At 36.0% G+C, this 24,962-nt stretch overlaps 1 protein-coding gene across 7 annotated transcripts in view; it reads left to right on the top strand.

Annotated features, from left to right (window-relative positions):
* Nucleotides 1–24,962, top strand: part of LOC110443334 (serine/threonine-protein kinase TBK1-like) — a 107,134-nt gene that overhangs the window by 48,711 nt on the left and 33,461 nt on the right. For all 7 annotated transcript variants that reach the window (XR_002462095.1, XR_002462094.1, XM_021487509.1 and 4 more), the window contains 9 exons: nt 4,543–4,633; nt 14,445–14,611; nt 15,173–15,283; nt 17,892–18,071; nt 18,529–18,734; nt 20,304–20,454; nt 21,488–21,719; nt 23,349–23,464; nt 23,797–23,913. Coding sequence is in view for 5 of the 7 variants with exons in the window: in XM_021487509.1 (XP_021343184.1) it covers nt 4,543–4,633; nt 14,445–14,611; nt 15,173–15,283; nt 17,892–18,071; nt 18,529–18,734; nt 20,304–20,454; nt 21,488–21,719; nt 23,349–23,464; nt 23,797–23,913 (1,371 nt within the window). In the remaining 2 variants the exon portion in view is untranslated. The remainder of the gene's footprint in view (nt 1–4,542; nt 4,634–14,444; nt 14,612–15,172; nt 15,284–17,891; nt 18,072–18,528; nt 18,735–20,303; nt 20,455–21,487; nt 21,720–23,348; nt 23,465–23,796; nt 23,914–24,962) is intronic.

The raw sequence follows: 24,962 nt of genomic DNA, 5'->3' as shown, positions 1-24,962 counted from the left end.
AGGAGGTATATAAGGTGAAATAAAACAAATCAAAGCTAACAAATGAGTATTGCACCGGTATTTACATTTCTGTTAGCCCAGCAAATATGGAGGTGGAAGGAAACAAGACTCGCATCATAGTACATGTAAAATGTATATTTTGCTTCCTTGCGATTCTTTTTGAAGTCCAAATGTCAAACATCAAGCTCAGCTATATGGGCAGATTGCTTCTTGATGATTATGGGGGATATATTGCCACAAGACGGGGCCCTTACTGACCTGTCAGTGTTCTAGTTTGCTAATTTTTTAATAGATTTCTTTGAAACTTTTTTATGTAGTGACAGTGATAGCTTTTACATAAAATATTTTGACATGACTTTGTCCGGCTATGCAATTGCACATTTTTCAATACATTTCTTTGAATTTTTTTTTGTGAAGTTTCAGTACCATATGAAGTTGTAACCCCTGAAACAATTTTGCGTTTCCAACCTTTTTAATAGAGTTATGCCCCTTAACGTAAAAAATTGGACCAAACTTTTTCCAGCTATATGTATGTTTTCGCTCAATTTTCAATAGATTTCTTTGAAACTTTTTGTGTAGGGGAAGTACCATGTAGGAGTGCCACCCCGCCCTCTTTTGGCCAAATCATGATTTTAACATAAAAAATAGCCTTACAATTTAGCCGATTTACTGTATGATTTTGTCTTATTTCTGCCGATCCCAGAAAATTCTGCTTGTTTCTGCATGTTTTTATTATAATATCCTGATTGCAGTCTTCTCTGCGTTTTTAGACCACCATCATCTGATGGTGGGCTATTCAAATCACCCTGCGTTCGTCGTCTGCCGTCCTTAAACAATTCTTGATATCGGTATTTCTCAAGAAGTACCAGAGGGATCTTTCTCAAATTTTTATATGTAGGTTCCCCTTGGTCCTTAGCTGTGCAGGGCAACTTTTGAGACTGATCGGATAAACAACATGGCCGACAGGCAGCCATCTTGGATTTTAATAGTGAAAGTTTGTTATCACTATTTCTCAAGAAATACTTGAGGGATCTTTCCCAAATTTTATATGTAGGTTCTCCTTGGTCCTTAGCTGTGTAGGGCAACTTTTGAGACTGATCGGATAAATAACATGGCCGACAGGCAGCCATCTTGGATTTTGATAGTGAAAGTTTGTTATCGCTATTTCTCGGGAAGTACCTGAGGGATCTTTTTCAAATTTTATATGTAGGTTCCCCTTGTTCCCTTGTTGTGCAGCAGTGCCTGAAATGGACGGTCTCTCGCTTGCCAATGGCGATTAAAGTCTTGCTCGGGCGACCAAAAGTGAAGTAGTCACTGGCCCAACAAAAATAGTTCAGGCTGTTGAAAAATTAATGAATAAAAGACATTATAGTCCCTTCCACATTAACTGGGGGGCAGTACATTTTTCAGTTGTCATTACTTCGATTTGAATCGAACTGTCCGTGATTTAGAAAATGTGATGATTTTTTTATTTTTTTTTCAGATTTTCTATATAAATACTGCCAGGGTGTCTTCTTTGAGGTGCGAGTTTTGTGTATTTCTTTTTGGGAAGACCTGAATAGAGTGTATCATGTCAGGTTTTAACAAGGGTTGAAGAATTAAAAATATAATGTTTTATTCTGTTTTACATATAACAAACATTGTCATGTTAAATGTAATTTAAATGTGCTGAAGCATTATGTTAAATGTTGTGGAAATATTTCTTGCCAAAATTATTTGGGCCACCAATATGTCATTTGGGCCAGTGCTTCAAATTCTTTACTCGCCCCAAAATTTGTCTTCGGGCTAGCCAAAGCAGATTCCCCACTATCCTTTATTATTCATGTTTACTTTTGAAACTGATCAGTTAAACAAAATTGCCTACCGACAGCCATCTTCGATTTTTGACATTGAAGGTTTGTTAGTACTATTTCTCAGGGATAACTTGAGGGATCTTTCTCAAATTTGATATGTAGGTTCCCCTTAATCCCTCGTTGTGCATGTTATATTTTGAGACTGATCATAAACGCAAAATGGCTAAAGGAAGAACTAAACAGATCTTTCTCATATTGCAATGATCAATTCTATTTCTTTCACATTAAGTACTGTACTAGTAAATATGTGAAATGACAAACTCATTTTGAAGGTTGGCTTTCATACACATCAGTATTAAGTTTAGATCAAAAGTTACCTCAAGGTGCATTTACTGTTAGCATGACTCGATCAAACAGATTAGAGGAACGAAGAGAAAAGATCGAACTGACAAAGAACTAATGAAGACGGTACAATGGTGGGCGCCAAGATCCCTCTGGGATCTCTTGTTAGTAAGCTTAGAAACTGAAGCGTATATGTGAATGTGATCACACTTCCTCTTTCTTTAGCAAGAAAATAGTGAAATAATGTGCTCTTGACAAGAAAGATAAAATAAAAAGTTCAGGTAGGCCACCCCAAAAAATCAAAAAGAAATGGGATCAAAAATTTACACCAGAATACAGAGAGTGACATTTCCATTGTCATAATACAATGACGTGTATGCAGGGGGTATACTCGTCACCCCCCTCAGTGGCAGCTGTATAGTTATGTAAACATTTACCGGAATCAGAAGGAGGGTTCAGAAGTGGAAGAGAAGTCCTGAACAGGCATGATATTGCATTTAGACAGATGGCCGGTAAATGGAGTTAAGAGTTACGTAAACAGGATGTAATGATATAAACACAATCTACTTGGTTTTTGTGGTGTTTCAACTTGATAACAGTTCCGACAGGTGGTCATTGCAAAATAGATAATCTAAGTTTCAAATAAAATTTAATTTTCACCATTTCATGTGTACTCTTGATAGGGGTGTGTGTGTGTGTTGTAAACAGCGTTTCTATTCATAATCAATTAGATGGAAATTTCCGATAATTATATTACAAAATTTTGGGGTAATACGTAGATATTATAAAAATATTTCATATGAGTTTAATTCATGACGTAATTACCAACTACCAAATTAGATGTAATAGGGCGTCAGGCATAATTAGACACGGCCTTCCTCAAACAACTTATGTACCTCATATTTTGATGATTTCTCACGGAAATAGAGACAGGAAGTTCTCTTTATCCCACTCCTCTGTTGACTTCCCCATTAACAATGAGACTTATTGTTTTGATTGCATTAGTCCTTATTTCAGCAGATAATGTTCCTTGGTTCCATTGTTTTCGTTTGAAGTACGCGTGTAGAGCGCCATTTTAATAGCGGAAGTACATTATATCTAATTCACAAAACTAACTACATTACATTTGTAATGTAAAAATTCCGGAATATGAATTATGTGGGCTGGAAATTGGGAGCATGCCAGTTATTAGAGCAGGGGTCCTTATTACATGAAATAAGGTAGACAAAATTGAAAGTCATAAATCTAATAAATAATATGTTAGATATCGGTTAATGTATATATGCAGATTTATTTTTTCTTCGAAAACCTGTATATTTTATGTAAGAACTATGTAAAAAAGATATTGCATGATTCGCTTGAATTGTAGTCCCAGTATTGTTGGAGACGTAATCAGTTATATATTTGAATAAGAGTTGTGCGTTTTGAACCTTAGATGTATTTTAGCAGCAAAGATATAGAGGATATTTAATGGTGTCTTCAGTAATAACAAATATATTTCACGAGTGTGGCTAATATTTGAATATTTTGCACGAGTGCGCAGCACGAGTGCAACATATCAAAATATTAGCCACACAAGTGAAATATATATGTTATTACTTAAGACACCAATAAAATTTCTATTTATTACATTTTTAAAGCATAAAACATGAAAAATGTAATGTATTAAAAAAGGGGCGGGAATCAGAAGCGTAATAATTAGCGCCATATTCTAATGACGTCACGCTTAACAACACGGCTGTGCGTCATTTTGAATGGGATACTCAACGCAATTCCGACATTTCTGCTATTATCTTGTGTGATTGCTTATGAAAATATTATTAATTGTTTATTCATGTAAATACTTAAGTGTGTGTAACAAACATTTACCATAACAACCTCTTATTCTACCGTCACTTCATTTGAATCTGAACAAAAATATCGTTGCCTTTGAATGCAGCGAATAGAAGATACCGTTATGATTGGTCGATACCAAAAAGTGATATTTGTCACAGTGTGAAAGATATCAGTTTCATCAAGTTGATAGAATCCGATATTTCACTGGCAAAAATGTAAGATATATGTCCCATTTTAACTGACTTTGGGATGAAGCATTTTGATTGATCTAAAAGAATGTTGGATTGATATGAAAGTATGTCTGAATAATAACTTCCCTGACATTTCACCTGGATTCACCTAACTGATATTTCTTTGGGAAATAAAGCAGACTGTCAACATACTGAAGTCAAGTCTCGAACCCTACTGTATACAATAAGTCTCGAACCCTACTGTATACAATAAGTCTAAATAAATATTACATCACAAGTGATGGGCATATCTTTCTCTTCCTTTCATTCTTTTCTCATGTTAAAAGCAAACAAGCAAACAAAACCAAGAAAAAGGAATCAGCCATTCATTATCTTTTCAGTTCGATCTACAAGCTGACAGATTTTGGGGCTGCTAAGAAGGTTGATGAGGAGGAAGAGTTCACATCAATCTATGGAACAGAGGAATATCTAGTAAGTGTTAAGCAAACCAACAAAAACAGCTCTTCACAATCAGAACAAACATGGGAATATTTAGTAAGTGTCAAAAAACAACAACAAAAGCTCTTCACAATCAGAACAAACATGGGAATATTTAGTAAGTGTCAAAAAACAACAAAAAAGCTCTTCACAATATAACAAAACATGGAAATATCTGGTAAGTGTAAAAAAAAAACACTTCACAATATCAACAAATGCAGAAATATCTAGAAAGTGGTAAAAAAACACCCAGAAAAACTACAACAAGGGGTGTAAAATCCACTTGCCCGACACCTAAGACAATTCGTTTTGGTGTCTGGGCAAGTGCAAGAAGTTGGCGCACTTACCCGAGGCAATTAAGTGCAAAAGACATGTGTTCTTAAACATCTTTTGCATGTGTTTTTCTGTTTCCACCAGCTGGAGGTTAATACATACTTAATTGGCTGTAGTTTAATGAAATACACTCAAACAATTATCAAACAAACAAAAATTCATGAAAAACAACTTTGTTTTGAGGAAAAATGTTGCCAGTTGAATACTAGCGATCTTCCCGTCAGTTCAGACGATATGTCAGACTTTAAAGCTGTCTGTCCGTTTGTCCTTCTGCCCAAGAAGTTTGTCCGGGACATATCTTCTATACTTTTTTACCTTGAGTAACCAGATTTGGTGTAAAAGGACATCTTGGGATTGCGGAGTGCAGAGTACAAGAAGAAGGTCACTTTGACCTCACTGTGACCTATGCTTTGACCTTTGACCGTAACTTTTGAAAAAAGTTTGTCCAAGGCATATCTTTTATACTTTTTCACCTGAAGTAAACAGATTTGGTGTACAAGAACATCTTTAAATGGCAGAGTGCAAGAATTAGGTCAATGTGACCTATGACTTGACCTTTACTTTTGAAAATGTTTGTCTGGGGCACATCTTCTATACTATTTCCTGGAGTAACCAGATTTTGTGTACAATGATATCTTGGGATGGCAGAGTGCAAGAATAAGGTCACTGTGACCTATGACTTGACCTTTGACCTTTACTTTTGAAAAAGTTTGTCCGGGGCATATCTTTTACACTATTTCACCTGGAGTAACGAGATTTGGTGTACAAAAACATCTTGGAAGAAAATGTAAAAAAAAAAGAAATGTAAGAAATATAAACTTTATTTATATATATATACATATATTATAAATCTTCTTTGCCCCATATATATATATATATATATTATAAATCAGAAAAATGATCCTTACGGACGAAGAAATATTATAAAAAGAAAAATTCTCAACAACGAGTCTTTAGTACTTTAATTCATCTCTTCTAGGAGATTCTTCAGACTGTTTATTTCGGATATATATTTCAATCTTATAGCAGTTATGAAACAAGTTATTTCCACTTTGATGTTAGCGGGCTGGGGTCTCATGTGGGAGGAAACCAGAGTAACAGGAGAAACCCAAGTGGTCGAGCAGGTGACCCCATACCCGAAGGGCCAAGTGAGCTTATGCCGTGGTGTGGTGTCCTTCGTCTGTCTGTCTATCCGGTGGCCAGCCGGCGTCAACTTTTTACATTAAACAACTTTTACTGAATAACCAAGAGGCCTAAGGTGATGGTATTTGGCAAGTAGCATGCTGGGTTGAAGGGCTACAAAGTTTGTTCAAATGAATGACCTTCACTCATAATCAAGGTCACAGGGGTCAATTGTCTTTAAAAACCTTTAAACAACTTCTTTTTAATTACCAAAAGGCCTAGGGTGATGATATTTGGCAAGTATGTAGCATGCTGGGATGAAGGCCTATCAAGTTTGTTCAAATGAATTACCTTCACTCATATTCAAGGTCACAGGGGTCAAATATGTTGAAATCTTTGAACGACTTCTGAAGAATAACCAAAATGCCCAGGGTGATGATATTTGGACAGTAGCATGCTGGGATGAAGGGCTACCAAGTTTGTTCAAATTAGTGACCTACACTCATATTCAAGGTCACAGTGGTCATTTGTCTTGAAAACCTTTAAACAACTTCTTCTGAATAACCGAAAGGACCAGGATGGTGATATTTGGTCAGTAACATGCTTGGACGATGGGCTACCAAGTATATTTCTTCTGAATAACCAAAAATCTCAAGGNATATATCAGGTGACCGTTAAGGCCCATGGGCCTCTTGTTATAAAATGAATGACCTTGACCTGTATTCGCGGTCACAGGGGTCAAATATGTTTAAAATCTGTAAACGACTTCTTCTGAATAATCATGAGGCCCAAAATGTTGATATTTGGATGAAGGGCTATCAAGTCATTTGAATTACCTTGACCCACTTTCAAGGTCACATTTGGTGAGATATGTAAATGACCTAATCTCATTAAACAAAAGGTTTAGGTTGGTGATATTTGGCAAGTTGCATGCTGAAATGAAAGGCTATAAAGTTTGTTCAACGTAATGACCTTGTTCGAAAATCAAGGTCACAGGGGTCGAATGATTTAAAATATTTTAACAGCTTTGTTTTGAATGACTTATAGTCATAAATACTGATATTTTGCCTGTAGATTTATTTTAGATCACTTTTTAGGTTACAAGTGTTAGATTAATACCAGGTTAGCGATGCAGGCCCATTGGGGCCTCTTGTTAATTGACCAACACCCTTATTGTTACATCAGAAATATCCATGAAGAGACTGAGCATGTTATTGAAAAGAAATGCTTAGTTAATAATTTGTGAACCGCTTTGAGACGACCTACGCACTTGGTTGTGATACAACGGTATAAAAGAAACTCAAATTATTATTATTAATATTATTATAAGTTTAGAAGGCTTGCTGATGATTCCTAACTAACAATATTTTTTTTATTTCAACAAACAATTGAACAAATGGATTAGACAACAGTAGCTGTGTTCAGGAAGATTATTGATTGATCAATGTTTTAAGGCTTGTTGATGGTTCCTTACTAACAACACCAGCTGTGTTCAGAAAGATCATTGATTGATCAATGTTTTCAAGACTTGTTGATGGTTCCTAACAAACAACACCAGATGTGTTCAGAAAGATCATTGATTGATCAATGTTTGAAGGCTTGTTGATGGTTCCTTACTAACAACACCAGCTGTGTTCAGAAAGATCATTGATTGATCAATGTTTGAAGGCTTATTGATGGTTCTTAACAAACAACACCAGCTGTGTTCAGGAAGATCATTGATTGATCAATGTTTGAAGGCTTGTTGATGGTTCCTAACAAACAACACCAGATGTGTTCAGAAAGATCATTGATTGATCAATGTTTGAAGGCTTATTGATGGTTCTTAACAAACAACACCAGCTGTGTTCAGGAAGATTATTGATTGATCAATGTTTGAAGGCTTGTTGCTTGTTCCTAACTACCAATATCTGCTGTGTACAGAAAGATCATTGATTGATCAATGTTTTCAAGACTTGTTGATGGTTCCTAACAAACAACACCAGCTGTGTTCAGGAAGATCGTTGATTGATCAATGTTTGAAGGCTTGTTGATGGTTCCTAACTAACAACACCAGCTGTGTTCAGAAAGATCATTGATAGATCAGTGTTTGAAGGCTTGTTGATGGTTCCTTACTAAGAACACCAGCTGTGTTCAGGAAGATCATTGATTGATCAATGTTTGAAGGCTTGCTGTTGGTTCCTTACTAACAACACCAGTTGTCTTCAGGATTGATAGATCAATGTTTGAAGGCTTGTTGATGGTTCCTAACAAACAACACCAGCTGTGTTCAGGAAGATCGTTGATTGATCAATGTTTGAAGGCTTGTTGATGGTTCGTAACAAACAACACCAGCTGTGTTCAGGAAGATCGTTGATTGATCAATGTTTGAAGGCTTGTTGATGGTTCCTAACAAACAACACCAGATGTGTTCAGAAAGATCATTGATTGATCAATGTTTGAAGGCTTGCTGTTGGTTCCTTACTAACAACACCAGTTGTCTTCAGGATTGATAGATCAATGTTTGAAGGCTTGTTGATGGTTCCTTACTAACAACATCAGCTGTCTTCAGGAAGATCATTGATAGATCAATGTTTGAAGGCTTGTTGATGATTCCTTACTAACAACACCAGCTGTGTTCAGAAAGATCATTGATAGATCAATGTTTGAAGGCTTGTTGATGGTTCCTAACTAACAACACCAGCTGTGTTCAGAAAGATCATTGATAGATCAATGTTTGAAGGCTTTTTGATGGTTCCTTACTAACAACACCAGCTGTCTTCAGGAAGATCATTGATTGATCAATGTTTGAAGGCTTGTTGATGGTTCGTAACAAACAACACCAGCTGTGTTCAGGAAGATTATTGATTGATCAATGTTTGAAGGCTTGTTGATGGTTCCTAACTAACAACACCAGCTGTGTTCAGGAAGATCATTGATAGATCAGTGTTTGAAGGCTTGTTGATGGTTCCTTACTAACAACACCAGCTGTGTTAAGAAAGATCATTGATTGATCAATGTTTGAAGGCTTGCTGTTGGTTCCTTACTAACAACACCAGTTGTCTTCAGGATTGATAGATCAATGTTTGAAGGCTTGTTGATGGTTCCTAACTAACAACACCAGCTGTGTTCAGGAAGATCATTGATTGATCAATGTTTGAAGGCTTGTTGCTTGTTCCTAACTACCAATATCAGCTGTGTACAGAAAGATCATTGATTGATCAATGTTTTCAAGGCTTGTTGCTGGTTCCTAACTACCAATATTGGCTGTGTTCAGAAAGATCTTAATTGATCAATGTTTTCAAGGCTTGTTGCTGGTTCCTAACTACCAATATCGGCTGTGTTCAGAAAGATCATTGATTGATCAGTGTTTTAAGGCTTGTTGATGGTTCCTAACTACCAATAACAGCTGTGTTTAGGAAGATAATTGATTGATCAATGTTTTCAAGGATTGTTGATTGTTCCTAACTTACAACAGCAGCTGTGTTCAGAAAGATCATTGATTGATCAATGTTTGAAGGCTTGTTGATGGGTCCTAACTTACAACACCAGCATTACTGTATAAATAAACCCACTGTGAATCAGTGTTTCATGTTTTGAGGGAGAGAAGTGTGGGATAAAATGTCAGGACAGAGTTCAGCATTCTGTGTTGTATATCCAGAGAGGAAGAGTTTTAGGGGTGGGGGATGGGGGATAGTGATTACCATTTCTGTCCTGACTGTTATGATTCAGTGTTATCGCTCTGGTGACTTAATTCAATGCCTTAAGTTAAAGTATGATAATACCTCAGTGAGCCAATAGTTCAGGGTTCCTAGATCAAGGTCACTGTTGCTATTTAAAGAAATTTGTCAACTAGTTTAGTGACATCACTCTACCAAGTTTTACTTCGCAACAAATTTTGATTAACTTTATATAAAGGTCCGGTATGAAAGTATTTTGAATGAGTTGAATTTTAGAGTTCAAAGGTCAAAGCCATATTTTCTATTTGTAGAAATTTGTCAAACTATATTTCATTAATTTGCATGGCAGCAGGAGTATTATGTTATACAAACATCTTATAACAGAGTTGCTCTCCCATTTATGAAATTAAAGAGTTATTTATGTAAGATATGTTTTTAACATTTTACATTTTCAACTTAAGCTGAAATATTGTCAAAGAGATTTCATTGATATATCATGGGAATGTTACTGACAACTCCCTGAACAATTATTATTTTTTAGGTCGATTAGAAATCCAAAATGGCCACCTAGGCCGCCATTTTGAAAAACTATTACAAACTTAAAGTCAAGTTCAACTGGGTCTATTTAACTGAAACTTGGTTGGAATGATCGACTTATGGTCCTGACAGAGTGTTGTTATTTTTCGGGTTGATCAGAAATCCAATATGGCCACCACGGCAGCCATTTTGTAAAACTATTACAAACTTAAAGTCAAGTTCAACTGGGTCTATTTAACTGAAACTTGGTTGGAATGATCGACTTATGGTTCTGACAAAGTGTTGTTATCTTTCGGGTCAATCAGAAATCCAATATGGCCGCCTGGCCACCATTTTGAAAAACAAAAAATCAAACTTAAAGTCAAGTTCTACTGGGCCCATTTAACTAAAACTTGGTGGGAATGATCAACTCGTGGTCCTGGCAAAATGTTTTCAGGTCCATAAAAATCCAATACTGCCGCCATGGCTGCTATTTTGGAAAAAAATATTTAAAACTTAAAACCTGTATTTTTACAGATGAAATAAGATGAATTTAAGAGGAAAACAATTTATGAATGTCTGCATTCATTTGGCAAGCACTGGAACTTTTAGAAGCAATATGGTATACATGTATGTCGATCGGACGATGAATTTATCGTGACTCATCCCTGTTTACAATGGTTGTCCTAAACATGTATAATGATTGTTGTTAGCAACTTTTTGTTCAACTTTTGGTATAAATTTTTAATATGACGCAATGTTTGCATTATCATAATTTTCTTTAACTGGTGTCATTGCCATTGGATAGGCCGCCCGCCTTTAATCAATATGTTTATTAGAGATCCAAACATTCTATTCTGTGGAGTCATGCTACACGGTATACAACTCTAGACAAATGTAGATCGATTTATAGAATGGTGTGATGTAAAATGTCTGGAAATCCCAAAAATAACCTGTTGGTCTTCTTTTACGTACTGTTATCTTGTATTGAGTACACATGTATAAATAGTTTAAACAGACATGACGTGATATAGCTTTATCTAGATTTGAGGGCTTTCACCCCTGAAGTTTCATAATGAACTATTCCAACCTTTGAATTGGAAGAGTTCAAATGTGTCTTCAGGGGTGAATTAGTTTAGTTAAGATAAAGCCTGTTTATTAAAGGAGTGTGTAGGTGTGCCACAGGACTACCTGTTGATTTGTAACACTACGCTATCAGAACTAAAACACATGAAGATATTTGTTAATATAGGTATGTTGAAATTGATGATTTTTTTTTTATATTTATTTTCACTTTGTTGACAAGATCACATGAGCCTTTCATTAGTCTCAGAGGTCACACTAGTCAGGAGGTATTGTATGTTTGTAGTACCAGGTACAACCATCACGAGTGGTGGTGGTGGTGAAAATGTGGGACGTTGTAATTTTGACTCCATGATTAGGAAATTCCACTTTTGAATATACAGTTAAGGTGATATGCTACCTAAATTTGTATTTATCGGGTAAATGTATTTCCTTTGAAAAAAAGTTCCACATTAATAAGGATCTCCATACCACTGCCAAAAACTGTCATTGGAAATGTTTTACTGTCATGAGAAAAAAGCTCAGAACTTTTAAAATGGATTCCAGATCAGATCCAAAACAAAATAAAGGGGAGGTAATTCCAGATCATATTCAAAACAAAATGAAGGGGAGGTTAGTCTGTGTAAGAAAAACCTGATTTATAATTAACCCTTCAGATGACCATTATTTCTCATTAATATCATACTACTAATTGAAAGTTTTTAAAGACAGATAACTGCACAGGTAACGAGATCAAAGGTAGCATGTGTAGCATACAGCTTTAACTCATTCACCCCTGACGACACATTTGAGCTCTTCCAATTCAAAAGTGGATTAGTTTATTATGAAATTTCAGGGGTGAATGAGTTAAGATAAGGAGCATTATGTAATTTTAAGGAACTAGTTTCAGTGAGTGTCTGAAACACCACCGAACGGGAATATATTTGAGTTTCTGCTCTTCACACGCTCTCTCAAAGCAACCTTTAATGGACATATTTTAAGCTCACCTTGGTCCAAAGGAGCTTATGCCATAATGCCGCGTCCATCAACAATTTCTTCAAATGACTTCTTTTTCTAAACCGCTGATTGGAATTTGACTAAGTGTGACTTGAAGATGGTGGGGATTTAAACCTATACAAATGGAAGGCTGAGGGATGGCGCCAATAAGGGGTAATTTGGCCATATTGCTTTGAGTTATTTCTTCTCTGATCTGAAACAAAGTGAAGGATGTCAACCATATTTGGTTTGGAGCAATTTCAGTGGTTGAGGATTCAAAATTGTAACAGTTGAAGGGCTGACCCCTGGGTCTGAGGGGCGGAGCCAAAAATAATTTTCAACTTGGACATAATCGAGATTCCCGCCCTATAACCCTGTATACAATTGCTGATCATCAAGAGACAAACAAAATCGTGATTGACTCTGGGGTCTGGCCCCACCCCTAGGGACTTAATTTCTAGGTCATAACTTTGAAACGGTTGAAATCCCCACCCCATGACCATATTAACCATTGCTGGGCATCAAGACTTTGAAGAGACGAACAAACACAATAATGATGCTAGCTGAATGACCTTTGGGTCTGGCCTCAACTCTAGACTGCGATTTAATTTCTGGGCCATAATTTTGAAATCGTTGCAGAGATCCCAGTCCATATACCATTGCTGGGCATAAAGATCCCAAGTGAGTGAGGCAGGCCCTCTGGGCATCTTTGTTCTAAAAACTGAACTGAAGGAACCAAAACATNAGATTAATAACAGGTGAGCGATGCAGGCCCATTGGGCCTCTTGTAATTACATGGTGATTGTCAAGCTCTTCACAACTGTTCCAGTTCGTGATAGATACAGAAAGTGAAAGTGTTGTAGTTAAGTGTATTGTGTTTGATCGTAACAGCTGGTAAATGTTACCAACAACAACAGTCTGTCTGATATTGCTTATCGTAGCGAATGTATACATGGTACCATAAGTAATGTGACAACGTATACCAGCTGTTTTTGATTAGCAGATTGGGCAATCAAGGACTAGTGTGTGAGGTAATGTAAAATTTAAACAATGACATTTATCATCTCCTTTCAAAGCTGTCTTCAGACGGTAGACTTTTACCTCGAGTATACCAACAGTTGACTTTTTCTCTTTGTTGAAATTGTTTCCCTAGGGCTGTAGAATAGATGTTACCATTTCCTTCAAACAGTTCTATTGAAGGTTTCCTTTATATATGTACATGTATAGGTCTCCTTTGATGGTATTGCAAAACCCTTTATATGGTCAGAGTCTTGTTTGACAAAGAATGGCAATATAGCAAGGTGTTATTGTAATTGAAAACACATAACCAACATGTTGTTATAGTGATGTGGGAGGAAACAGTTGAGGGTTGGTAATTTGGTAAAAAAGCTAAAAGTCACATACAAAACTATCTCCAGAAGAGTCAATATCATAATTAACATTTGAAAATTAACACAATCTACAAATAGTTCAGTCATTTATGAGCAATTCAGGAAAGTGTTTTTCTGAAGTTCATGGCAACCTGTCTTAACCGAACAGGTCATTGATATTGATATCAAGAAATTGTCATCACGAAAATTTCCATACCACGATTAGTTCTATTAAAAAACACAAACATTTCCACACACACGAATTTCCACTTTTACACTATTCAGTTTCCAGATCATGGAGGGTCTCAGAGCCACAAACATACTTGTCCATTTTAATTATGGGTGGTCGGGTGGTGCAGTGGATAGCGCACTTACCTTTCACCAAGGCGGCCGGGGTTCGATTCCCCGATCGGACGTGAAAAGGTTGGGGTCAGCTGCCCGACTACGTGGGTTTTCTTCGGGTTACTCCGGTTTCCTCCCATTCTAAGACCTCCCCATGCACTAACATCCGGGCCAACAAGAGTGATTAATATAAGTTGAAACAACTTGTTTCATAATTGTTGTTAGATAAATAAAGTTTATATTTTAATTATGCGACTAGTTTATGCAAGTTTCTGATTATGAAGTGTCTCTAGAGGGACAAAGTTGAAGGACTATTATATACAGGTTTTTAGATTACAAGAAAACATCTGAATTGTTCCAGTCTTTACAGATCAGATGAAGTATTTCTGTCTTTTCTCCCTGCAGGATCCAGACATGTACAATCAGGCAGTGCTGAGACGACAGTTCAAAGATCACGGACAGACCTTCACCGGTAATGTCGATATCTGGAGCTTGGGTGTGACGTTGTACCATGTAGCCACGGGACGCCTTCCCTTCATGCCACACGGTGGCCGATCCAACTCACACACAATGTAAGTGTACTCTCAAGAAATCATCGGAGATCCAGTATAGGTACAGCCAAACTTCAAAACAATCCTAGATTTGTCTTTGTTCCTATACATACCCAGATAAGTTGGTAGTTACTATCTAGTTCTAATGCCCTATTCAATAAAGATTGTGTTACGATGAATGTTGAAACAGGGTCCATTAGCCCTTCTTTCTTTCCAACTGGTAAAACAGAGTTGATTTCATCCCTATTTGGATATATTTACTGCTTTATATAGGTAGGTTTTAATTACAGCTATGGTGTAGCTATGGTTGTTCTTCTAAATTCAAATTGTGACCTTCATTTCATGCTTCACTAACTTAGTGAAGAAGAAATGGTTTTTTTTGTGTATTAGGTAAAGAGGCATGTTTTGTTCCTATCTTGGTAACTATAAGTGCTACATGGATTAAACTTTCAGAAAATTTATGTAGTGAACTACGTAAAACTATGTTCTTTTCTGTAATCGTTAAGGAAGATAACAATTCACAGAGTCACTGTCTACGGAATGAGGGATAGCTATGACAGCATTGTCTTGTAATTTTAACAGGCATCGCATCACAAAAGAGAAGGAACAAGGGGTCATATCAGGTATTCAGCGCACAGCTGATGGTCCGATTGAGTACTCCAGACAACTCCCAAAAACCTGTGTCTTATCGCCGTGAGTATACATTATTAAAATGTCTTCTTCTGACAATTTTTGAATTGCACCTTTCTTTCTCAATTGCTAGTGTTTTTGTGATATGGTCATTACTTAGATGATTGAAGCAACAGAATTTCAATGTCTATATTACAGCAGGATACTCATCTTTAAGGGAAGTAGAAAGAAATTCTGGAAATCGTAATGATGTGACATGAAGGCCTTGGTGTGACATGAAGCCTTGGTGTGACATGAAGCCTTTGTGTGATATGAAGGCCTTGATGTGACATGAAGCCTTGGGGTGACATCAAGCCTTGGGGTGACATCAAGCCTTGGGGTGACATGAAGGCCTTGTTGTGAAATGAAGCCTTGTTGTGACATGAAGCCTTGGGGGGACATGGAGGCCTTGGTGTGACAGGAAGGCCTTTGTGTGACATGAAGGCCTGAGATGAAGCCTTGGTGTGATATGAAGCCTTGGTGTGACGTGAAGCCTTGGCGTGACATGAAGGCCTTGTTGTGAAATGAAGCCTTGGTGTGGCATGAAGGCCTTGGTGTGGCATGAAGGCCTTGGTGTGACATTAAGGCCTTGGTGTGACATGAGGCCTTGGTGTGCCATGAAGCCTTGGTGTGATATGAATGCCTTGATGTGACATGAAGCCTTGGGGTGACATCAAGCCTTGGTGTGACATCAAGCCTTGGTGTGACATGAAGGCCTTGGTGTGACATGAAGGCCTGACATGAAGCCTTGGTGTGACATGAAGGCCTTGGTGTGACGTGAAGCCTTGGTGTGACATGAAGGCCTTGGTGTGACATGAAGGCCGTGGTGTAACATGAAGGCCTTGGTGTGACATGAAGGCCTTGGTGTGACGTGAAGCCTTGGTGTGACATGAAGGCCTTGGTGTGACGTGAAGCCTTGGTGTGACATGAAGCCCTTGGTGGAAAATAAAGGCCTTGGTGTGACATGAAGCCTTGGTGTTACATGAAGCCTTGGTGTGACATGAAGCCCTTGGTGGAAAATAAAGGCCTTGGTGTGACATGAAGCCTTGGTGAGACATGAAGGCCTTGGTGCGACATGAAGCCTTAGTGTGACATGAAGCCTTGGTGTGACATCAAGCCTTGGTGTGACATGAAGCCTTTCATGCAAATAATTTTGTATTGTGAAAAATATTTGTAATGCTTTGTATCTTTCTTAAACATGTAGTGAAATGTATTACCAAAATTTAGCATAAACTCAACCTTGAGGTGTCCAAGTGATTATAATAGGATTTTTCAGGCAGGTCCAGGATAAATTTTTCAAATTGTTAAGATTCTTATTACTACAAGATATACTGGCAATAGTTTCTCAACCTGTCCAACAGAAGTAGCACATGTCCAGAACTGGATTATGATCAGCATTCCAAAATTTACTGATAACAGGGTAGAACTTTGAAAAAATAAAAAGTATCACCTGGCAATTTTTTTTATGAAATTAAACATACAATAAACAGCTGCCCTGATAAAACTTGATAAAAAGCAGGTGAGCACATCACCTGTCCTTTTATCAACCGGCAGATGGTAGCTATAAACGTATAATTCATAATAATGGGTAATTCTAGTCACTAACGCAGAATAAAGATTGTAATTTGTATAAAACTACAGGTGTTTAGTTCACATTGTATACCTGTCAAAGTAATTTTGATACAGGTGTAAATGTATTTATACACCTTGAGTATTATAAAGCTATTCAGCTAACAGTCACATTATATTTGTATGATTATCAACATTAAATGAATCCAACAGCACTGTGATAAAACTCAAAAATTAAACTTCCATATCAATACCAATAATAGAATAAATTAAAATAATGTAGGAATTTAAATTTCTTCAGAGGTTACATGCGTGTTGGGGCATGCAGTTAAAAATCCTGCAAAAAGTTCATGACACTATAGAAAGGACATATGGGATAATGTCACTGAGCTTCATTCAGCTGATTTAAAATACAATACATATTAAGCTGATAACTTTTCTGTAAATACTGGTTCATATTGATGTTTCTGGTAATATCACATGCGACTTAATATCACATTTTTCTCTGACAAATAAAACATGACATTAAGGGGAATATGCTACTTATAGAATAATTCCTGTATTATTACCACAAAATAAAATTTAATGAGCACAGTAGTCTGGTGATAGGGCGCCGGGCTCGTGACCGAAGGGTTGAGGGTTCGAGTTGGGCACAGCACTGTGTTGTATCTTTGAGCAAGATACTTTACTCCGCTTGTTCTAGTCTACTTAGCTGTAAATTAGTACATGGTTGGGCAGTGCTAGAATTGTAGAATAATAGCTGTGAGTGCTGAAATGGCAGCACCGGCTGTATGCTCCCCAGGGAGTTGAGAAAGATATTTGCTGGTTGAAAAGGCCCTATAACCATGGATAATAATTTGTGAACCGCTTTGAGACAACCTTCGAACTAGGTTGTGATAAAGCGGTACAATAAATCTCGAAATATTATTATTATTATTATAAAGCAAAGGACAACTCCAATCTTAAAAAAAATGTTTTAAGTTGAAAAAACCCACTTAAAACAAAAAGGAATATTTTAGATTTATGTATTTATCTTTTCATTTATTTATTTTTTGTCTGATAGATGTTTGAAAAACCTGATAGTGCCAGTGTTGGCAGGCTTGATGGAGAGTACATTGTCAGTCCGCTGGTCCTTCGATCGTTTCTTTGATGCTGTCAACAACATACTAAACATGAAGGTCATCAAGATGTTTGAATGTAACTCCGGATGTAACCTGCGGATTTATGTCGGAAAAAGTGACAGGTAACTATGGCAATACAACCCTGTTATAAACTTTAACACCATATAAATGTCAAATAAAGTGATATGTAACATTGGCGATACAATCTTCGTTGTATTCTTAGTCAAGAAACATTCTGACTTAACTCTGACAATGCAATCTTGGTTATAAATTCCATATAAATGTTGGGGAAAGAGACTGATAACCATAACCAAACAATTTGGCGATAAATTCCCTGTAAATATAGAAGAATTGAAGAAAAGACAAATAATAATGACCTTAAATGACCAAACTTGACAAAATGATTGTGTACTGTAGCTCATTTTGTCGATGGTAGCATTCACATTGCAGGTAGTGCAAGGGAGATAATTTGATATGCAAAGGGATGATTTTTAAACGACAACATCTTTGACGTGATTGAATTTTTTTCTGATCATATTTAAGATGTTTGTCATAACAATGAATCTTTCTTATACACAGATATGCCAGTTTTCAAGAAGTGCTAGCCAGAGAAACGGACATTCCAGCAGTGGAACAATTGATCCTCTACGACAACAGAGAACTGAGTGAAATCGTCGTACAAACGATGGAGATCCAGGAATACCCAAAGAGGATCCTGACTGGACAACTCTTCCTCTACAGTCGTGAGAGAGTCGACAGACAGAAGCTAGCTCTCCCTGAAATACGTGAGTTTTTAATTGATTTAACCAAAATAAGCTGCTATTTAGATACCATTTTGAGTTTGAAGTAATTTTTTACAAAAATTTAATTTATTTAAGAATTTGCATATTTTGCTTAAGTGACTTAAATATGTTATTATCTTTGAGATTTTTAGAAATCTAGATACCGTTTTCTTACACAAAATTGTCTTCATTCCAGAATTTGCATATTTGTTTAAGGTACTAAAAAAATGTTCTTATCTTCAAGCTTTCAGAAATGAACATTGCTGTATATTGAATTTAATTTTCATCAAAGTCATATTAACGTTATTAGAAATTAGCAAAGTCTACAAAATATTTGTATTATATGTATCTTTTGCCAATTGAGAAATGTAGATTAACTGAAATGGTTGATGCATTGTCTACTTGGATAAAAACCTATAGAAACATAGGTTCTAAAACGAGTGCTGGTTGGTTATTGTGTAGATAAAAACCTATAGAAACAGAGGTTCTAAAACAAGTGCTGGTTGGTTATTGTGTGGATAAAAACCTATAGAAACAGAGGTTCTAAAACGAGTGCTGGTTGGTTATTGTGTAGATAAAAACCTATAAAAACAGAGGTTCTTAAACGAGTGCTGGTTGGTTATTGTGTAGATAAAAACCTATAGAAACAGAGGTTCTAAAACGAGTGCTGGTTGGTTATTGTGTTAATAGATATATATATTTTTTATTCATTTTACAACAATTATGAAACAAGTTATTTCAAATTATATTAATTATCTTTTTGGGCCGGATGTTAGTGGGTGGAAATCTAAATGTATGAGGAAACCGGGGTGCCCGGAGATAACCTATATCCGGTCAGGCAGGTGACCTGATATCTTTTCATGTCTGATCGGGTAATCAATCCCCAGCTGCCTAAGTAAAAGGGGAGTGCGTTATCCGCTGCGCCACCAGACCACCTGTTATTATTGAGTTTAACCAGACCACCTGTTATTATGGAGTTTAACCAGACCACCTGTTATTATAGAGTTTAACCAGACCACCTGTTATTATTCAGGTTAACCAGACCACCTGTTATTATTCAGGTTAACCAGACCACCTGTTATTATTGTGTTTAACTGAGTGGAGTTGGTTAACAGTAATTTTCAATGTGTATAAGGATACAAGGTTTATGGTGTGTCTTTTTACAATTTGAAATTAAGAAAGGAAATTAAGATAAACATGATAATTAACCTCCCATCAGGAGTTTGGGGACTTAATCCTTCCTAAACCTTCATTTTATATCTAGAAAACCATATGTTTCTCCTGTACCACTGATACACGTTTAACACTGGGGGGAAAATTCCAATGAAATTTGGCTATGCAATGAAAGACTCTAGTTCAAATCATTGATACATGACATCCTCATTAAAGATTGACCAATAAAGTTATGTCATAAGGGTGCTTCCCAGTAGTGGGTAAATAAAAATGTTTACCAACTTCTATGGGGTTTATCCATTGAAATGAGAGAGATGAAACCTATTCTGGCTTTGAAATGTAAAAGAAAAGAAATGTATAATTATGACACTGACTGATATAGTGTTGTTTCATTGACAGCATCTTTCCCAACCATGCCTGAACACATGGCGATAGACAAGGACTCGCACTACCTCCATAAGATCTGTGCTATCGCATGCCTCATCAGTAAATCAATATCCAACATCATCCAACAGCAAGAACTCATGGAGCAGGCCGAGACCCATCTGAGGTAATATCACACCCTAGATCTAAGTAATCACTCTTCATTTTGTATACAGAGGACATTCAACAGTTCCCCTTTTAATACCTCATGTGTTTCTTGGATGTAATTACCTCGAGGGTTTCTTGGGTTTGGCAGAATACCTATATTTCATTCATGAATGGGAAGCAGAAGTGTGTATGTATACTTGTATATATGCTAAATACTTTGGCATATACATGTATAAGGTATTCAAAAGGAAAAATTTACATGTTCCATCTATTGCAAAAAACCTCTTTGTTTATATATCTGTTGACAGAGAAATTGAAAAAGAGGCCTAGACCATTCATGTGATCATTTTGCAGTTTGCTTTAGTTGCAAAAATTGACACGGTAAAATCCTCTGCCTATTTTTGGCTGTAACCACGATGATCCTGACCTCCTTAAAACTATTATATATACAGTATTCCTTGACTTTTAAATTCTTGCAAAGAACGATAAGTGTGCTCACTGTGTGAGATCTCTTCAGGCATTTGAACATGCCATAGCTTTAAAAATTACTGTAGAAATCAAATAAAGAAATTACTTAATTGTCAGGTCTACTGGTGGACATTTTCTGTCATCATTTGGTCTAATGTAGCAGTCACACATGTGCAGATAAAAGGCATCGCCATTACAGTAGAAAAAAAAAACCACCTGGTTGCGTATTTGACACCTATAATTTAAACCTTCATGTTAAATACACAGGGTTCAAGACTAACTCAAAATTTCAAAATGCAATTTTACCTCCAAAAAATTCAGCTAGCAGCCATTTTTCATTTGATGCAGAAGGCTGACTCTTTAAATTTCTTTCCACTTCTTACGTCCCTAGTTATTTACATTCTCCAAACACAGACTCTTTTGTCAACACTGATTCTCATTCAGTCAGCTGATCAATCAGTACAAATACTGCAGTTTTTAACCCCTGATAGATTTTTTTAAACTATTGTGAAACCTTTTCCTAACATCACAACAGAAGACAAAGAGAAGATGAATGACACTACAATGTTTTTTTACTTTCCCAGGGATTTCATTTTCCAAATCATCAAACGAATCAACAGTTGCGTTCCTGACATGTCAGAACACCTGATGGAAAATGATATGCATCAGAAAACATTCTTTGCCAGTTATTCATGCTTGAACGAACTCGTACAAGTGATAGAACAGAACCACAGCCAAGGAACCACGCTCAAACGAGCCAAAGTCAAACTGAGACAAATACTAAACGACGAATCACCAAAAGAAGTTTTACAAAAGGTACTGACTATGACATTTCTACTTGAGTTGTTCTATGACCCTGTTGTCAGTTGCCTTAATGAATTCATTACGTCCTCAAAAAAATAATTTATTTGCAGCTTTTGCAAAGATAGTTTTTCAATTTATCTATGTTTTAAGCGTCATTGGAACCTATCGTTTTAATGTTTTGTATATTTTGTGGTGATAATTTGAAAGAGATATATTTTTCTGCTTGATAACATATAAAACTAGACGTTTGGGTAAGAGCTCATCCCTATCAAAATGGAAACAAAATAAGGATTATTCCCAATATAAATATATATCTATTGAGGAACACAAAGGCCCTTAAAATTGATAATGCATGGTTGTTGGGGTCTGAAATTAGGGTTTAAATTTATACATTTGGTCCTAGGAAAAGTAATTTTGATGTGGTCACAAAACATGCCACCCTGCCTTCTCCCCATATATTTGATAGTCCTTAAAGACAAGGTCGATGTGAATTAATCTTGTTTCACAATTAAACTTTTTATGCAAGAGGTAAAAGCATTTTAANTGATGTGGTCACAAAACATGCCACCCTGCCTTCTCCCCATATATTTGATAGTCCTTAAAGACGAGGTCGATGTGAATTAATCTTGTTTCACAATTAAACTTTTTATGCAAGAGGTAAAAGCAGTTTAAGCATATTCCGTCTTTGCATATTGCAGAGTTATCTTCTCTTGTGAGCAGGTATTGATTGTTACGTCATTGGTTTGTGTGAGAAAATTACATTGTTTTCTCAAAAATGTATGACGTTATTCTCACAAACAAATGACGTAACAATCAATACCTGCTCACAAGAGAAGATAACTCTGCAATACGCAAAGACGGAATATGACCTTCTTACATGTAAAATAGTGACACATATGGTTGGGTTAACACTAGACATGCATTTATCAATGGTCAAACATACTTGTAGAAAAATTGTGCTTTGTTGTTTAAAAGTCACTCTGAATAGACTTATTCTGGTGCAATTTTAAATAAACTAATTCTATTTCAACTCTAAATATACTAATTCTAATTCAGTTCTAAATAGAGTTATTCAAATTCAACTCTGAATAGACTTATTCTAATTCAAATCTAAATGGACTTATTCTAGTTCAACTATAAATAGACTTATTCTAATTCCATGTTAAATAGACTTATTCAAATTCACCTCTAAATAGACTTATTCTAATTCAACTCTAAATGGACTTATTCTAATTCAGTTTTAAATAGACTTATTCAAATTCAACTCTAAATAGACTTATTCTAATTCAGTATATAATAGACTTATTCAAATTCAACTCTGAATAGACTTATTCTAATTCAAATCTAAATGGACTTATTCTAGTTCAATGTTAAATAGACTTATTCAAATTCACCTCTAAATAGACTTATTCAACTCTAAACGGACTTATTCTAATTCAGTTTTAAATAGACTTATTAAAATTCAACTCTGAATAGACTTATTCATATTCAAATTTAAATGGACCGATTCTAGTTCAACTCTAAATAGACTTATTCTAATTCCATGTTAAATGGACTTATTCAAATTCACCTCTAAATAGACTTATTCTTATTCAACTCTAAATGGACTTATTCTAAATCAACTTTAAATCTCATTTACAGGCAATGAACCGTTGCAATGAAGTCAAAGTCTACATGGAAGTACTTGTAGAAAAGATGAACGAGCATGAGCGAGATGCCATGTTCAGCTATGCCAGATGCTCTGAGGACGATCATTGGTAAATAGCCCTCTTCTTGTTGTCCTGTTCCATAACACTAGGGTTACAGGACCTGGTCAGGGCTGTCAGTCATCCAATTATCCTTATTGCTATATTGTCAAATGGAAATTGTTGTCGAAACCTTGTTTTGATATGGTTAGAGTTACATAAAAAGTCTGACATTTTGTGGGAATTAAACTTTTCAGTTTTAAGTTCACAGATGTTTTCTCATCTGCTCTTGTGTGCTAATTTGAATTTATTAATTTATACATTAAGTTGTCCTTAAAAGTGTAACTTATATTTAAGATACTAGAGGTGATATTTTTTTGATATATTACTATTTTTGTTTTTAGTGTACAGAAGAGCAGTTACTTAGTGACACTCCTGACAGAGATCTGGACTATGTTTACAAAACACAGAAAACAAAGGACTCTGTTAACGGAGGAAGAATTCATACACAACACTCAGAAGTAAGTGATCAGCTTTTAGCTCTTTACAAAAGTCTTTCTTTCTTTCCACATACAGATACAAAGAAAGTCAATAGATTTTATGCCAAATAAAGATAAATTTATTTCATTTTTTTTCCCATGTATTTCTGTTCTGGAGCATATTCATATCTTCCTATTTTCTAGAAAAGGAAGTAAGGTGGCATACAGTGTAATATTTCTTGTTAAGGATGTATGATACCTTACTGTAACAAAACCTTCTTTTAAAAGAGTTCCCCGTTAAAACACCTGTAAAATACACTTTAAAATAATCATTTGGCTGGATGAAATACTTTAGGAAACATTTAAAATGTACATAATGATTGATTGCATTACAGAAAACACTTAGGTAACCCAAAAAAAATCAGGTGACACTCATTACAATAATCTAAAGGGGGATAATTCACATATCACAGGTATAATATGTAAGGTAGCATGTTACCTTAATTTGACAAGAGTTGATTGCACATTCATATATCATGCAAACATTATTCAGCAACGTTTTTGAATGGGAAAAGTATAAATGTTTTTGTTCCTAAAACACCAATCAAGATTCTCACAAACACTGACAGGTCATTTGAACAAAACTTCCAAATTTTAGTAATGTAAGAAAAAATATGTAATTAACAATATTTGACAAGTTTTCAATATCTATATTGTTTAGAACAAAACATTAAGGCTGGTGTCCTAAAAACATTAAGGCTGGTGTCCTAAAAACATTAAGGTTGGTGTCCTAAAAACATTTATCCCCATTTTTAGGTCACCTGAGCTTTGCTCAAGTGACCTATTCTAATCGCTTTTCGTCCGTCGTCGTCTGTCGTCCGTCGTACGTCGTGCGTCATGGGTAAACTTTTACATTTTCAACTTCTTCTCAAGAACCAGTGGATGGATTTTTTTCAAACTTGGTCAGAATCATCCTTGGTAGATGAAGCTTCAAAATTGTAAAATTGGGATTCCTACCCCGACCCCTGGGGCCAGGGCGGGGCCCCAAAGGGAAAATTAATCAATATTTCAAAAATCTTCTTCTCCAGACT

Source organism: Mizuhopecten yessoensis, unplaced genomic scaffold (assembly GCF_002113885.1).
Source record: "Mizuhopecten yessoensis strain PY_sf001 unplaced genomic scaffold, ASM211388v2 scaffold716341, whole genome shotgun sequence".
Classification (NCBI taxonomy): domain Eukaryota; kingdom Metazoa; phylum Mollusca; class Bivalvia; order Pectinida; family Pectinidae; genus Mizuhopecten; species Mizuhopecten yessoensis.
This window is presented reverse-complemented; position numbering and strand designations above follow the sequence as displayed.